This window comes from Aphelocoma coerulescens, unplaced genomic scaffold (genome assembly GCF_041296385.1).
Source record: "Aphelocoma coerulescens isolate FSJ_1873_10779 unplaced genomic scaffold, UR_Acoe_1.0 HiC_scaffold_577, whole genome shotgun sequence".
Lineage (NCBI taxonomy): Eukaryota > Metazoa > Chordata > Aves > Passeriformes > Corvidae > Aphelocoma > Aphelocoma coerulescens.
The window spans coordinates 22,756-38,020 of NW_027183924.1; the positions used below are offsets into that span (position 1 = coordinate 22,756).

The following is a 15,265-nucleotide window of genomic DNA, read 5'->3' on the forward strand; positions in this document are numbered from 1 at the left end:
ACACTGGGCACACCTGGGCGTGTCCGAGGCACACCTGGGCACATCTGGGCGTGTTCAGAGCACACTGGGCACACCTGGGCGTGTTGAGGGCACACCTGGGCGTGTTCAGGGCACACTGGGCACACCTGGGCGTGTTGAGGGCACATCTGGGCGTGTTCAGGGCACATTGGGCACACCTGGGCGTGTGCAGGGCACACCTGGGCGTGTTCAGAGCACACTGGGCACACCTGGGCGTGTTCAGGGCACACCTGGGTGTGTTCAGAGCACACTGGGCACACCTGTGGGTGCCCAGAGCACACCGGGCACAGGTTGTGCACCCCAGCTCCACGCCAGGTGTGCGAGCCAAGCGTGCCAGACACACCTGGGCACACTCAGGACACGCCCAGCACAGCTCCTCACACGCTGAACCCACCCCAGGGGCGGCAGGTGGGGCACACCCAACACACCCGGACACGCGCAGAGCACACCGGGCACGGCTGGGGCACAGCTGGGGACACCTGGGCACACCTGGGCACAGCTGGGGACACCTGGGCACACCTGGGACACAGCTGGGCACAGCTGGGACACTCCTGGGAACACCTGGGACACAGCTGGGCACAGCTGGGGACATCTGGGCACACCTGGGCACACCTGGGCACACCTATGAACACACACTGACACACACACTGACACACTCACACTCACACTCACTCTTACACACTGACACACTGACACACACTGACACACTCACACTCACACACACACTGACACACACTGACACACACTCACTCTTACACACTCACACTCACATTCAGACGCGTACACTCACACTCACACACACACTGACACACTGACACACTGACACACACACTGACACACACTCACACACACTCACACTCACACACGCTGACACACTGACACACACTGACACACTCACACTCACACTCACACTCACACACACTGACACACTGACACACTCACACTCACACTCACACTCACACACACTGACATTCACATTCAAACACACACTCACACGCTCACACTCACGCATTCACACTCACACACACACTCACACACACACACACACTGACACACTCACACACTGACACACTCACACACACTCACTCCCACTCCCACCCGCACACTCACGTTCACTCACACTCCCACTCACTCTTACACACTCACACTCACTCCCACACACACTCCCACTCACCCGCACACTCACACTCACACTGACACAGAAACACACTGACATTCACGTTCACACACACACTCACACGTTCACACTCACGCATTCACACTCACACTCACACTCACTCCCACTCACACTCACACTCTCACACTCACACTCTCACACTCACTCTCACACTCACACTCACACTCACACCCTCACACTCACACTCGCTCTCTCACCCTCTCACACACTCACACCCTCACACGCTCGCACACTCACTCTCACACACGCACTCCCACATACACACTCACACTCACACTCACACCCTCACACTCACACCCTCACACTCACACAGTCACACTCACACTCACACAGTCACACTCACACTCTCACACACACCCTCACACTCACACTCACACACTCACACCCTCACACTCTCACACTCACTCTCACACACTCACACCCTCACACTCACACTCTCACACACCCTCACACACTCACACTCACACTCACACTCACACACACACACTCTCACACACTCTCACACTCACACTCACACTCACACACACACACTCACACACTCTCACTCTCACACTCACACTCACACTCACACTCTCACACTCACACTCTCACACTCACACTCACACTCTCACACTCACACTCGCACACTCTCACACTCACACTCTCACACTCACACCCTCACACTCACACTCTCACACTCTCACACTCACACTCTCACACTCACACCCTCACACTCACACTCTCACACTCACACCCTCACACTCACGCTCACACTCTCACACTCACACTCACACTCACACCCTCACACTCACACTCACACTCACACACTCACACCCTCACACTCTCACTCTCACACTCACACTCACACTCACACTCACACTCTCACTCTCACACTCACACTCACACTCTCACACACTCACACTCACACTCACACACTCACACTCACACTCACACTTGCACACTCACTCTCACACACACTCACACCCTCACACTCACACTCTCACACACTCTCACACCCTCACACTCTCACACACTCACACACTCACACACTCACACCCTCACAAACTCACACTCACACCCTCACACTCACACTCACACTCACACCCTCACAAACTCACACTCACACCCTCACACTCACTCTCACACTCACGCTCGCCCTCCCCCGCCCTCGCGGGTCCCAGCCGCTGCCGCTGCCGCTGCCGCTGCCGCTGTCGGTGCCGGTGCCTCGATGCCGCTCCCGGTGCCCGGTGTCGGTGCCGGTGCCTCGATGCCGCTCCCGGTGCCCGGTGCCGGTGCCGGTGCCCGGGGGCGGTGCCGGTGCCCGGGGGCGGTGCCGGTGCCCGGGGTCGGTGCCGTGGGGGCGGGGTCGGTGCCGGTGCCGTGGGGTCGGTGCCGGTGCCGGTGCCGGTGCCGTGGGGGCGGGGCCGGTTGGGGGGCGCGGGGTGGGGGCGGGGCGGGGGCGCCTCTTTCCTTTGCAGGTGACGCCGCGGGCCCGAGCGGGGCCCCCCCGCAGCCCCTCCCCCCCGGGCCGCCCCTCCCCCAGCGCCGTCTCTTCTCTCCCTCCAGGGCCGGGGGGGGGGAGGGGCTCAGGAGTGCGGGGGAGGGGAGCAGCCCCTGCGCCCCCCTCTGTCCGTCTGTCCGTCCGTCCCTGTGTCCGCGTGTCCATCCATCGCCTCCCGCCGCCATCCCCATCCCGGCCGTGGCCGTGCCCTCCTTTCCGTGTCCGTCCGTCCGTCTGTCCGTCCGTCTGTCCCTCCGTCTGTCCGTCCTCTCTCCCCCCTTGCCGTCCCTCTGTCCGTCTGTCCTCCCCTCTCTCCTCTCCTGTCCGTCTGTCCATCCCCATCCGTCTGTCCCGGTGTCCGACCATCCTCCCTTTTCCCCCGTCTGTCCACCCACCCTTCGTTTGTCCGTGTGTCCATCCGGCTGGCGGCCTGTCCGTCCCTTCGTGTCCCCCATCCCTCTGTCCATCTGTCCATCGCTCGGTCCCTCCGTGTCCCCCAGTGTCCATCTGTCCATCCCCCAGCCCCGTGTCCATCTGTCCATCCGCTATCCCTCCACGTCCCCCCATGTCCGTCACCCCCCCACGTCCCCGTGTCCATCCCCCGTCCATCCGTCCATCCCCGTGTCCCTGTGTCCATCCCTGTGTCTGTCCATCTGTCCGTTCCCGTGTGTGTCCATGTGTCCATCCATGTGTCCATCCCCATGTCCATCTGTCCATCCCTGTGTCCATCTGTCCATCCCTGTGTCCATCTGTTCATCCCTGTGTCCGTGTGTCCATCCCCATGTCCCTCCCCATGTCCGTGTGTCCATTCCCGTGTCCATCCCGTGTCCGTGTGTCCATCCCGTGTCCGTGTGTCCATCCCGTGTCCATCCCCGTGTCCGTGTGTCCATCCCCATGTCCGTGTGTCCATCCCTGTGTCCGTGTGTCCATCCCCGTGTCCGTGTGTCCATCCCGTGTCCATCCCCGTGTCCGTGTGTCCATCCCCGTGTCCGTGTGTCCATCCCCATGTCCGTGTGTCCATCCCCGTGTCCGTGTGTCCATCCCGTGTCCATCCCCGTGTCCGTGTGTCCATCCCCATGTCCGTGTGTCCATCCCCGTGTCCGTGTGTCCATCCCGTGTCCGTGGGTCCATCCCCGTGTCCATCCCGTGTCCGTGTGTCCATCCCCGTGTCCGTGTGTCCATCCCCGTGTCCATCCCCGTGTCCCCGGGTGCCGCTGCCCCTCCCCCGCAGGGTCTGGGGTCTCTGGGGGGTCTCGGGGTCCCCCCGGGCTCGGGGGGGGCCGGAGCCGTTTAATCTCTTTTCTCTTTGTCTCCTCTCTCGCCCCTCCTCCCCTCCCCCCTCCCCCCCCGCCCGTGTGACCCCTCCCCTCCACCCCCCGCACCCCCGACCCCCCCCCGACCCCCCCCGCCCCCCTCCCGCCCCTCCCCCCGCTCTCTCCCGCCTTTTCTTCCGGTGCTAAAAAGTAGAAGTGGAACAAAAAGGTAACACGGACCCCCTCGCTCCGGCCCCCAGAGACCCCCCACCCCCCCAGAGACCCCCGAACCCCCCCGAACCCTCCCAGAGACCCCCGAACCCCCCGAACCCTCCCACAGACCCGCGAACCCCCCGAACCCTCCCAGAGACCCCCGAACCCCCCCGAACCCCCCCGAACCCCCCCAGAGACCCCCGAACCCCCCCAAACCTCCCGAACCCTCCCACAGACCCCCGACCCCCCCAAAGACCCCGACTCCCCCAGAGACCCCCCCAAACCCCTCCTGACCCCTCCAACTCCCCCAAAGCCCCCCCAGACCCCTCAGAACCCGCGACCCCCCCCCCAGACCCCTCCCAACCCCTAAAACCTTCCGGACCCCCCCCAAAACCCCCCCAGCCCCCTGAGCCCCCACCCCCAGGACCCTCCTGAGCCCCCCAACTTCCCCCCACCCATCCCCCCCCAAACTCCCCGGCCCCCTCCCCAAATCCTGAGCCCCCCCCTCCCCCCAATTCTTTCCACCCCGCACCCCAAAATCCTCCGCGGTGACCCCAAATTCTGACCCCTCCCCCCGTGACCCTGCCCCCCCAAATTCTCCCTCCTCGCCCCAAATCCTGCCCCCCCCCCGCCCCCCCGTTCATCCTGCACCCCAAAATCCCCCTCCCTCACCCCAAACCCTGCCCCTCCCCCTTCTCCTACCCCCCCGCACCCCAAATTCCCTCCGTCCCCACCCTGCCCCCCCCCTCTGGGCCCCCCAAATTCCTCCAGCCCCTCCCCCATCCCCTTATCCTTCCCCCCCTTCCCACATCCCCCCGACCCCCCAGATCCTCCCACCCCCTCCCCCCCAGCCCCCCCCGTTTCTCCCCTCCCCCCTTCCCCTCCCCCCCAAATCCCCCCTTGTTTCCCCCTCCCCTCCCCCCCCCCCAGTCCCCAATACCGCGGGGGGGGGCTCAGTGCGCCCCTCCCCCCCTTCAGTAGCCGTCATTCGATTTGGGGGACCCCAGACCCCCCCAGTGTCCCCTCGGGGGTCCCCGGGACCCCCCGGCCCCCCCAGGCCCCTGGAAGTGCCCCAGGACCCCCCCCCCGAAACCTCCCGGGGCTCCCCTTGAGGGACCCTGGGGACCCCAAACCCTTCGGGGACCCCCCCGGGACCCCCCTCGGGGACCCCCAAGTCCCCTGAGGGACCCCCCGAGTTTGGGGGGGGCCAGGCCGGGGTGACCCCTCCCCCCTCCCATCACCCCTGGGGTGAGGCTCTAAATGGGGCAGGGGGGGCAATTTTGGGGGGGCCGGGGCAGCCCCGTGACCCCCCCAGACCCTCCAACCCCCACTCCAGCCGTGGAGACCCCCAGAGACCCCCCCCAATTCAAGCACCCCCCAAAACACCCCCAGAGAGGGGCAGCTCGGGGGGCAGGAGGGCAGGGAGGGTCAGCGTGGGGTCAGCTGGGGGTCAGTAAAGGTCATTCGGGGTCAGTCCGGGTCAGCTGGGGTCACTCCAGGTCAGTTGGGGTCAGTCCGGGTCAGTTGGGGTCATTTGGGGTCAGTCGGGGTCAGTCGGGGTCAGTCAAGGTCACTCCGGGGTCAGTCGGGGTCAGCTGAGGTCATTCGGGGTCATTTGGGGTCAGTTGGGGTCAGTTGGGGTTAGCTGGGGTAATTTGGGGTCAGCTGAGGTCAGTCGGGGTCAGTCAAGGTCACTCCGGGGTCAGTCGGGGTCAGTTGGGGTCAGTTGGGGTTAGCTGGGGTAATTTGGGGTCAGTCGGGGTCAGTCGGGGTCAGTCGGGGTCATTTGGGGTCAGCTGAGGTCAGTCTGGGTCATTTGGGGTCGGTTGGGGTCAGTCGGGGGTCAGTCGGGGTCAGTTGGGGTCAGTCGGGGTCTGTCAGGGGTCAGCTGGGGTCATTTGGGGTCAGTCAGGGTCATTTGGGGTCAGTCGGGGTCAGTCGGGGTCAGTTGTGGGGGGTCAGTTGGGGTCATTTGGGGTCAGTCGGGGTCAGTCGGGGTCAGTCGGGGTCAGTCGGGGTCAGTCAGGGGTCAGTTGTGGGGGGTCAGTTGGGATCACTCCGGGGTCAGTCGGGGTCAGGGTCAGCCAAGGTCCCTCGGGGTCAGCTCAGGGTCACTCCGGGGTCACCCAAGGGTCACTCCCGGGCCCCCCGGGCTCACTCGCGGGCGCAGCCAGGGCGTCGCCCCCGTGTCCGTCCGTCCGTCCGCGCGGGGGGGGCGGGGCGGGGGCGGGGCCGGGGGCGGGGCCTGCGGGCAGGTGTGGGCGGGGCCTGCGCAGGTGGGGGCGGGGCCGGGCGGGGCCGCGGCTTCTTCCCACAGGTGTCCGGAGCGGGGGGCGGGGGGCCCCTAACGCTTCTCTCTCCTCCTCCTCCTCCCGCAGGGCCCGGCCGAGCCCCCCCGGACCGCGGGGCCCCCCCGAGCCTGTGAGTCTCCCCTCCCCCACCCACCCCGGGGACCCCCCCAAACCCCCCCAAAAACCCCCGGGGCAGCGCGGGGGCTGCGGCACGGCCGGGCTGGGCTCACCTGGATGGGCACACCTGGATGGGCACACCTGGATCCCTGTGCACACCTGGATCCCTGTGCACACCTGGATGGGCACACCTGGATGGGCACACCTGGATCCCTGTGCACACCTGGATCCCTGTGCACACCTGGATGGGCACACCTGGATGGGCACACCTGGATCCCTGTGCACACCTGGATGGGCACACCTGGATGGGCACACCTGGATCCTTGTGCACACCTGGATGGGCACACCTGGATCCCTGTGCACACCTGGATGGGCACACCTGGATGGGCACACCTGGATCCCTGTGCACACCTGGATGGGCACACCTGGATGGGCACACCTGGATCCTTGTGCACACCTGGATGGGCACACCTGGATGGGCTCACCTGGATGGGCGCACCTTGGCACACCTGGCTGGGCACACCTGGGCACACTGTGCTCACCTGGATCCCTGTGCACACCTGGATGGGCACATCTGGATGGGCACACCTGGGCACATCTGGATCCTTGTGCACACCTGGATGGACTCACCTGGAAGGGCACACCTGGGGTGTGTTCACCTGGATGGGCACACCTGGGTGGGCACACCTGGGTGGGCACACCTGGATCCCTGTGCACACCTGGATGGGCTCACCTGGATGGGCACACCTGGATCCCTGTGCACACCTGGATGGGCACACCTGGATGAGCACACCTGGATGGGCACACCTGGATGGGCACACCCGGGCACACCTGGATCCTCGTGCGTACCTGCAATGTGCACATCTGGATCCTTGTGCACACCTGGGCATACCTGAAGCTGTGCACACATGGGCACACCTGGATCCTTGGGCACACCTGGGCATGTACACACCCACATTTCTGTGCACACCTCAGGCTGCGGCACAGCTGGATCCCTGTGCACACCTGGGATGGGCACACCTGGGCACACCTGGATCCCTGTGCACACCTGGGATGGGCACACCTGGGCACACCTGAGCTGTGCACACCTGGGATGGGCACACCTGGGCACACCTGGATCCCTGTGCACACCTGGGATGGGCACACCTGGGCACACCTGGATCCCTGTGCACACCTGGGATGGGCACACCTGGGCACACCTGAGCTGTGCACACCTGGGATGGGCACTCACAGCTCCTCGTGCACACCTGGGCCCGGCCGCACGCCCAGGTGTGCCCCCGTGCACACGCAGCCCCCGCGCCCCCCCCTGCACACGCGTGTGCGACAGGGCACAGGTGGGGCGGCACGCACACCTGGGCAGGTGTGGCAGTGCCACGCACCTGTGGGAGCACAAACAGGAAGGTGTGACAGTGCCACACACCTGGGCAGGTGTGGCAGTGCCACGCACCTGTGAGCGGGCACAGGTAACAGCCGCGGGCATGGCCACAGACGGGCACAGGGGTGGCAGCTCTCGCACACCTGCGCAGCCACACCTGGGCGTGCAAATGCGCTGCCGCCTGAACACACCGGTGCTCACACCTGGGCTCACACCCAAATGCACGGCCAGGTGAACACGCACCCACACGTGTGTGCAAATGGGCTCACACAGGTGTGTGAGGGCACAGGTGTGTGTGTGCACAGGTGTGTGAATGCACAGGTGTGTGAGGGCACAGGTGTGTGAATGCACAGGTGTGTGTGTGCACAGGTGTGTGAGTGCACGGGTGTGTAAATGCACAGGTGTGTGAATGCACAGGTGTGTGAGTGCACAGGTGTGTGAGTGTGCACAGGTGTGTGTGTGCACAGGTGTGTGTGTGTGCACAGGTGTGTGTGTGCACGGGTGTGTGTGTGCACAGGTGTGTGAATGCACAGGTGTGTGAGTGTGCACAGGTGTGTGTGTGCACAGGTGTGTGAATGCACAGGTGTGTGAATGCACAGGTGTGTGAGGGCACAGGTGTGTGTGTGCACAGGTGTGTGAATGCACGGGTGTGTGAGGGCACAGGTGTGTGTGTGCACAGGTGTGTGAATGCACAGGTGTGTGAGGGCACAGGTGTGTGAATGCACAGGTGTGTGTGTGCACAGGTGTGTGTGTGCACAGGTGTGTGAATGCACGGGTGTGTGAGGGCACAGGTGTGTGTGTGCACAGGTGTGTGAATGCACGGGTGTGTGAGGGCACAGGTGTGTGAGTGCACAGGGGTGTGTGTGCACAGGTGTGTGAGTGCACAGGTGTGTGAGGGCACAGGTGTGTGAGTGCAAGGGCGTGTAAATGCACAGGTGTGTGTGTGCACAGGTGTGTGAGTGCACGGGTGTGTAAATGCACAGGTGTGTGAGTGCACAGGTGTGTGTGTGCACAGGTGTGTGAATGCACAGGTGTGTGAGGGCACAGGTGTGTGAATGCACAGGTGTGTGAATGCACAGGTGTGTGAATGCACAGGTGTGTGAGGGCACAGGTGTGTGTGTGCACAGGTGTGTGTGTGCACAGGTGTGTGAATGCACAGGTGTGCGAATGCACAGGTGTGTGAGTGCACAGGTGTGTGTGTGCACAGGTGTGCGAATGCACAGGTGTGTAAGTGCACAGGTGTGTGTGTGCACAGGTGTGTGAGTGCACAGGTGTGTGTGTGCACAGGTGTGTGAATGCACAGGTGTGCGAATGCACAGGTGTGTAAGTGCACAGGTGTGTGTGTGCACAGGTGTGTGAATGCACAGGTGTGTGAGCGCACAGGTGTGTGAATGCACAGGTGTGTGAGTGCACAGGTGTGTGAGTGCACAGGTGTGTGTGTGCACAGGTGTGCGAATGCACAGGTGTGTGAGTGCACGGGTGTGTGAATGCACAGGTGTGTGAGTGCACAGGTGTGTGTGTGCACAGGTGTGTGAATGCACAGGTGTGTAAGTGCACAGGTGTGTGAGGGCACAGGTGTGTGTGTGCACAGGTGTGCGAATGCACAGGTGTGTAAGTGCACAGGTGTGTGAGTGCACAGGTGTGTGTGTGCACAGGTGTGTGAATGCACAGGTGTGTAAGTGCACAGGTGTGTGAGTGCACAGGTGTGTGTGTGCACAGGTGTGCGAATGCACAGGTGTGTGAGTGCACGGGTGTGTGAATGCACAGGTGTGTGTGTGCACAGGTGTGCGAATGCACAGGTGTGTAAGTGCACAGGTGTGTGTGTGCACAGGTGTGTGAGGGCACAGGTGTGTGAGGGCACAGGTGTGTGTGTGCACAGGTGTGTGTGTGCACAGGTGTGTGAGGGCACAGCTGTGCTCTCCCCTGGCACCGAGGGGGTGCCCACACCTGTCCCCCCCCGCACACGCCCCTGTGCCCACCTGTGCTCACACCCGCGCCCGCCCCCGGCCCCGCACACGCGTGTGTGACACGCCCCTCCCCCTCGCACCCGCGTGTGCCGCGCCCCGGGCGGGGGGGCCAGGCCAGGCTGGGGGGGGCGGGACCCCAACCCAGGGTCCCTTTTTGGGGGGGGAATTCAGATTTGGGGGTGGAAGGCGGGGGGGGGGACCCCGGTGTCCCCCGGGGGTCCCAGCCTGGCCCTGCCCCCATGGGGGACCCCATCCCCCCCCCCGGCGCAGAGACCCCGCTGGGGGCGGGGGCGGGGGGGTCTCTGCCCTGGGGGTCCCCCCGTGTCCCCCGTGTCCCCCGTGTCCCCCGTGTCCCCTTCTCTCTCTCCCGCAGCTCTAACCCCCCCGTTTCTCTCCCCCAGCCTCTCTGCAGCCGGCGCCGGACACCGGGACCACGCGCGACCCCCCCAAACCCCCCCCCAAACCCCAAAACGGGGGGGGTCCCCCCAAACCTCCCCCCGCACCGGGGGGACCCCCCCAAGCCCCCCCCCCCCCCGTGTCTCCGTCGCGCTCGATCGTCCCTGGCTGTGGGCCCGGGGGGGGAGGGGAAGAGCCCCCCCGATTTAGGCCCCCCCCGATTTGAGCCCCCCCCCATTTTAGGGCTCCCCCCAAGGAGAGCTGCCCCTCCCCCCTCAGGGTGCTACCCCCCCCCCCATAAATAAAAGGGGGTCCCGGGTTCTCTGGGGGGGCACGGCCCCCCCCCTTTTCGCCATTGCCGGGGGACATTCGGGGTGTCCCCCCCCCCCCCCATCCCTTCCCCCCATTCTGTCCCCTCTCCTCTGTCCCCTCCCCGGTTAAGGGACCTCCCCTCCCCCGTGCCCCCCTTCCCTCCCCCGGGTCCCCAAAATTCCCCTCGGGGTTGGGGTCCCCCCCCGCCCCCCCGTGGGACCCCCCAGTCGCTGATGAAACGCTTCTCTTTTCTCTCCTCTTCTCGCTGTCCCCCCCCGTGTCCCCCCCGTGTCCCCCGTGTCCCCCCATGTCCCTCCGTGTCCCTCCGTGTCCCCCCCGTGTCCCCCCCGTGTCCCCCCATGTCCCCCCCGTGTCTCCCTCGTGTCCCCCCCGTGCCCCCCCGTGTCCCCCCGTGTCCCCCCCATGCCCCCCCGTGTCCCCCCCGTGCCCCCCCGTGTCCCCCCGTGTCCCTCCGTGTCCCCCCCATGTCCCCCCCGTGTCCCCCCCGTGTCCCCCCGTGTCCCACCATGTCCCCCCATGTCCCTCCGTGTCCCCCCCCGTGTCCCCCCCGTGCCCCCCCGTGTCCCCCCGTGTCCCTCCGTGTCCCCCCCATGTCCCCCCCGTGTCCTCCCCGTGTCCCCCCCATGTCTCCCCCGTGTCCCCCCGTGTCCCCCCCGTGCCCCCCCGTGTCCCCCCCGTGTCCCCCCGTGCCCCCCCGTGTCCCCCCCGTGCCCCCCCCGTGTCCCCCGTGTCCCCCATGTCCCCCCGTGTCCCCCATGTCCCCCCATGTCCCCCCCGTGTCCCCCCGTGTCCCCCGTGTCCCCCCCGTGTCCCCCCCATGTCCCCCCCCGTGTCCCCCCGTGTCCCCCCACGTCTCCCCGATCCCTCTGTCCCCTCCCACGTCTCCCCATGTCCCTCGTGTCCCCCCCGTGTCCCCGCTGCCCCTCTGTCCGTCCGTCTGTCCCCGTGTCGGTCCCCACCTTCACCCCTGTGTCCCCACGTCTGTCCCCGTGTCCGTTTGTCCCCTGTCCCCATGCCTGTGTCCATCCTCCTGTTCCTGCCCCTGTCCCATGTCCACACCCTCATCCCTGTCCACCGCGTGTCCCTGTGTCTGTCCCCTCTCCTTCTGGCCGTCTGTCCTGCTGTCCCCCGTGTCCTCCCCCATCCACCCCGTCGCCGTCCCCGTGTCCCCCATCCATCCGTGTCCCCGTCTGTCCCCCTGTCCCTCTGTCCCCATCCATCCCTGTGTCCCTCTGTCCGTGTCTGTCCGTGTCTGTCCCTCTGTCCCCGTGTCCCCGTGTCCCCCATCCATCCGTGTCCCCGTCTGTCCGTGTCTGTCCCTCTGTCCCCCATCCATCCGTGTCCCTCTGTCCCTGTGTCTGTCCCCCGTCCCCCATCCACCCCTGTGTCCCCATGTCTGTCCCCACGCCCATCCTCCTGTCCCACCATCCATCCCTGTGTCTCCTGTCCCTCTGTCCCCTCTGACCCTCTGCCCCCCGGCCATCCCCGTGTCCCCATGTCTGTCCCCTACCCCTCCCCATGTCCCCCCATCCCTCTCCATGTCCCACCCTCCCCCTGTCCCCCACTCCTCCCCGTGTCCCCATGTCTGTCCTCCACCCCTCCCTCTGTCCTCATGTCTGTCCCTCCACCTTCCCCGTGTCCTCGTGTCTGTCCCCACCACCCCCCCGCCCCCACCCTTCCCCATGTCCCCCATCCCTCTCCATGTCCCACCCTCCCCGTGTCCCCCCACCCTTCCCCGTGTCCCCCTATCCCTCCCCGCGTCCCACCCTCCCCCTGCCCCCACCCCTCCCCTTGTCCCCGTGTCTGTCCCCCACCCATCCCCATGTCCCCCATCCCTCTCCATGTCCCACCCTCCCTCCCCCTGTCCCCACCCTCCCTCCCCCTGTCCCCACCCTCCCCGTGTCCCCGTGTCTGTCCCCCCACCCCTCCCCGTGTCCCACCCTCCCTCCCCCTGCCCCCACCCCTCCCCGTGTCCCCGTGTCTGTCCCCCCCTCCCCTCCCCGTGTCCCCCCATCCCTCTCCATGTCCCACCCTCCTTCCCCCTATCCCCACCATCCTCCCCTGTCCCCACCCCTCCCCTTGTCCCCGTGTCTGTCCCCCACCCATCCCCATGTCCCCCATCCCTCTCTATGTCCCACCCTCCCCCTGTCCCCACCCTCCCCGTGTCCCCGTGTCTGTCCCCACCCTCCCCATGTCCCACCCTCCCTCCCCCCGCCTCCACCCTCCCTCCCCCTGCCCCCACCCCTCCCCGTGTCCCCGTGTCTGTCCCCCCCTCCCCTCCCTGTGTCCCCCCATCCCTCTCCATGTCCCACCCTCCTTCCCCCTATCCCCACCATCCTCCCCCTGCCCCCACCCCTCCCCTTGTCCCCGTGTCTGTCCCCCCACCCCTCCCCGTGTCCCACTCTCCCTCCCCCTGTCCCCACCCCTCCCCTTGTCCCCGTGTCTGTCCCCACCCTCCCCGTGTCCCACCCTCCCTCACCCCGTCCCCACCCTCCCTCCCCGTGTCCCCGTGTCTGTCCCCACCCTCCCCGTGTCCCCCATCCCTCTCCATGTCCCCCATCCCTCCCCATGTCCCACCCTCCCTCCCCCCGCCCCCACCCCTCCCCGTGTCCCCATGTCTGTCCCCCCACCCCTCCCCGTGTCCCTCCCCCACCCCCCCCCATCCCTCGCCCCTCCCGCAGTTTTCGTGTGCCCGGGGGTGCCGCAGCGCGTGGGGCCGGCGCTGTCCACGCACGAGTCGCCGCACCAGGCGGGCGGCTGGTGCCGGGACCCGCTGCAGTCGGGGGACCGGCTGTACGTGCTGCCCTGGGTGCCGTACCGCACCGACACGCTCACCGAGTACGCGTCCTGGGCCGACCTGGTGGGCGCCCGCCCCGCGGCCACGCACCGGCTCCCGCACCGCGCCGACGGCACCGGCTTCGTGGTCTACGACGGCGCCGTGTTCTACAACAAGGAGCGCACCCGCAGCATCGTCAAGTACGACCTGCGGACGCGCATCAAGAGCGGCGAGACCGTGGTGGGCGCCGCCAACTATCACGACACGTCGCCCTATCGCTGGGGCGGCAAGACCGACATCGACCTGGCGGTGGACGAGGAGGGGCTCTGGGTCATCTACGCCACCGAGGGCAACGGCGGGCGGCTGGTGGTCAGCCAGCTGAACCCCTACACGCTGCGGCTCGAGGGCACCTGGGAGACCGGCTACGCCAAGCGGGCGGCCTCGGACGCCTTCATGGCCTGCGGGGTGCTCTACGTGGTGCGCAGCGTGTACCTGGACGACGACACCGAGCACCTGGGCAACGCCCTGGTCTACGCCTTCGACACGCGGCGCGGGCGCGGCTCGGCGCTGGCGCTGCCCTTCCCCAACCCGTACCAGTTCGTGGCCTCGGTGGGCTACAACCCCCGCGACAACCAGCTCTACGTGTGGAACAACCACTTCCTGCTGCGCTACGGCCTCGACTTCGCCCCCCTGGACGGGGACGGTGAGGGGGAGGGGGGCGGGAGGGGCGCCGGGGGTCCCCCGGTTGGGTTCGGGGCTGGGGGAGATGTGGGGAGAGGGCTTGGTGCTTAAAGGGAGCCCCAGGAGCTTGGGGGGAGCCCTGGGGGTCCCGGTTTATTTTGGGGGTGCAGTGCCAGGTACCTGAGGGGGGTCCCAGGTGCTCGGGGAGCTCTGGGGTCCCGGTTTATTTTGGGGGTGCAGTGCCAGTACGTGGGAGGGGTCCCAGGTGCTCAGGGAGCCCTGGGGTCCCGGTTTACTTTGGGGGTGCAGTGCCAGGTACCTGAGGGGAGCCCCAGGTGCTCGGGGGAGCTCTGGGGGTCCCTGGTTTACTTTGGGGGTGCAGCCTCAGGTACGTGAGGGGGGTCCCAGGTGCTCGGGGAGCCCTGGGGGTCCCGGTTTACTTTGGGGGTGGGGAGCCTCAGGTGCTCGGGGAGCCCTGGGCGTGTCCCGTTGTTCGGGGGTGCAGTGCCAGAGCCCAGAGGGAGCCCCAGCTTTTTAGGGGGAGCCCTGGGGGTCCCGGTTTCCTTTGGGGTGCAGTGCCAGGTACCTGGGAGGAGTCCCAGGTGCTCGGGGGAGCTCTGGGGTCCCGGTTTATTTTGGGGGTGCAGTGCCAGGTACCTGAGGGGGGTCCCAGGTGCTCGGGGAGCCCTGGGCGTTCCCGTTGTTTGGGGGTGCAGTGCCAGAGCCCAGAAGGAGCCCCAGGTTTTTAGGGGGAGCTCTGAGGTCCCGGTTTACTTTGGGGGTGCAGCCTCAGATACCTGGGAGGGGTCCCAGGTGCTCGGGGAGAGCCCTGGGGGTCCCAGTTTACTTTGGGGGTGCAGCCTCAGGTACCTGAGGGGGTCCAGGTGCTCGGGGAGCCCTGGGGGTCCCGGTTTATTTTGGGGGTGCAGCCCCAGGTACCTGAGGGGGGTCCCAGGTGCTCGGGGAGAGCCCTGGGGGTCCCGCTTTATTTTGGGGGTACAACCTTAGGTACCATGGGGGAGCCCCAGCGACCTGGGGGGCTCCCAATTGACTTTGGGGGTGCGGCCTCAGATACCTGGGGGGAGCCCCAAATGCTTGGGGGGAGTCCTGGGGGTCCCAGGGAAGCCCAGAAGGAGCCGCAGGTGTTTTCGGGGAGCCCTGGTTTGTGCTGGGGGGTCCAATTTGCTT

General features: G+C 66.4%; 1 protein-coding gene across 1 annotated transcript in view; it reads left to right on the plus strand.

The window, feature by feature from the left end:
* LOC138101947 (adhesion G protein-coupled receptor L1-like) overlaps positions 1-14,099 on the plus strand; it is a gene marked incomplete at both ends in the record, with an annotated part of 34,805 nt that extends 20,706 nt beyond the window's left edge. The window contains 2 exons of the mRNA XM_068999692.1: positions 4,143-4,157; positions 13,302-14,099. Of these exons, the coding sequence (XP_068855793.1) occupies positions 4,143-4,157; positions 13,302-14,099 (813 nt within the window). The remainder of the gene's footprint in view (positions 1-4,142; positions 4,158-13,301) is intronic.
* Between the last annotated feature and the right edge of the window lie 1,166 nt (positions 14,100-15,265).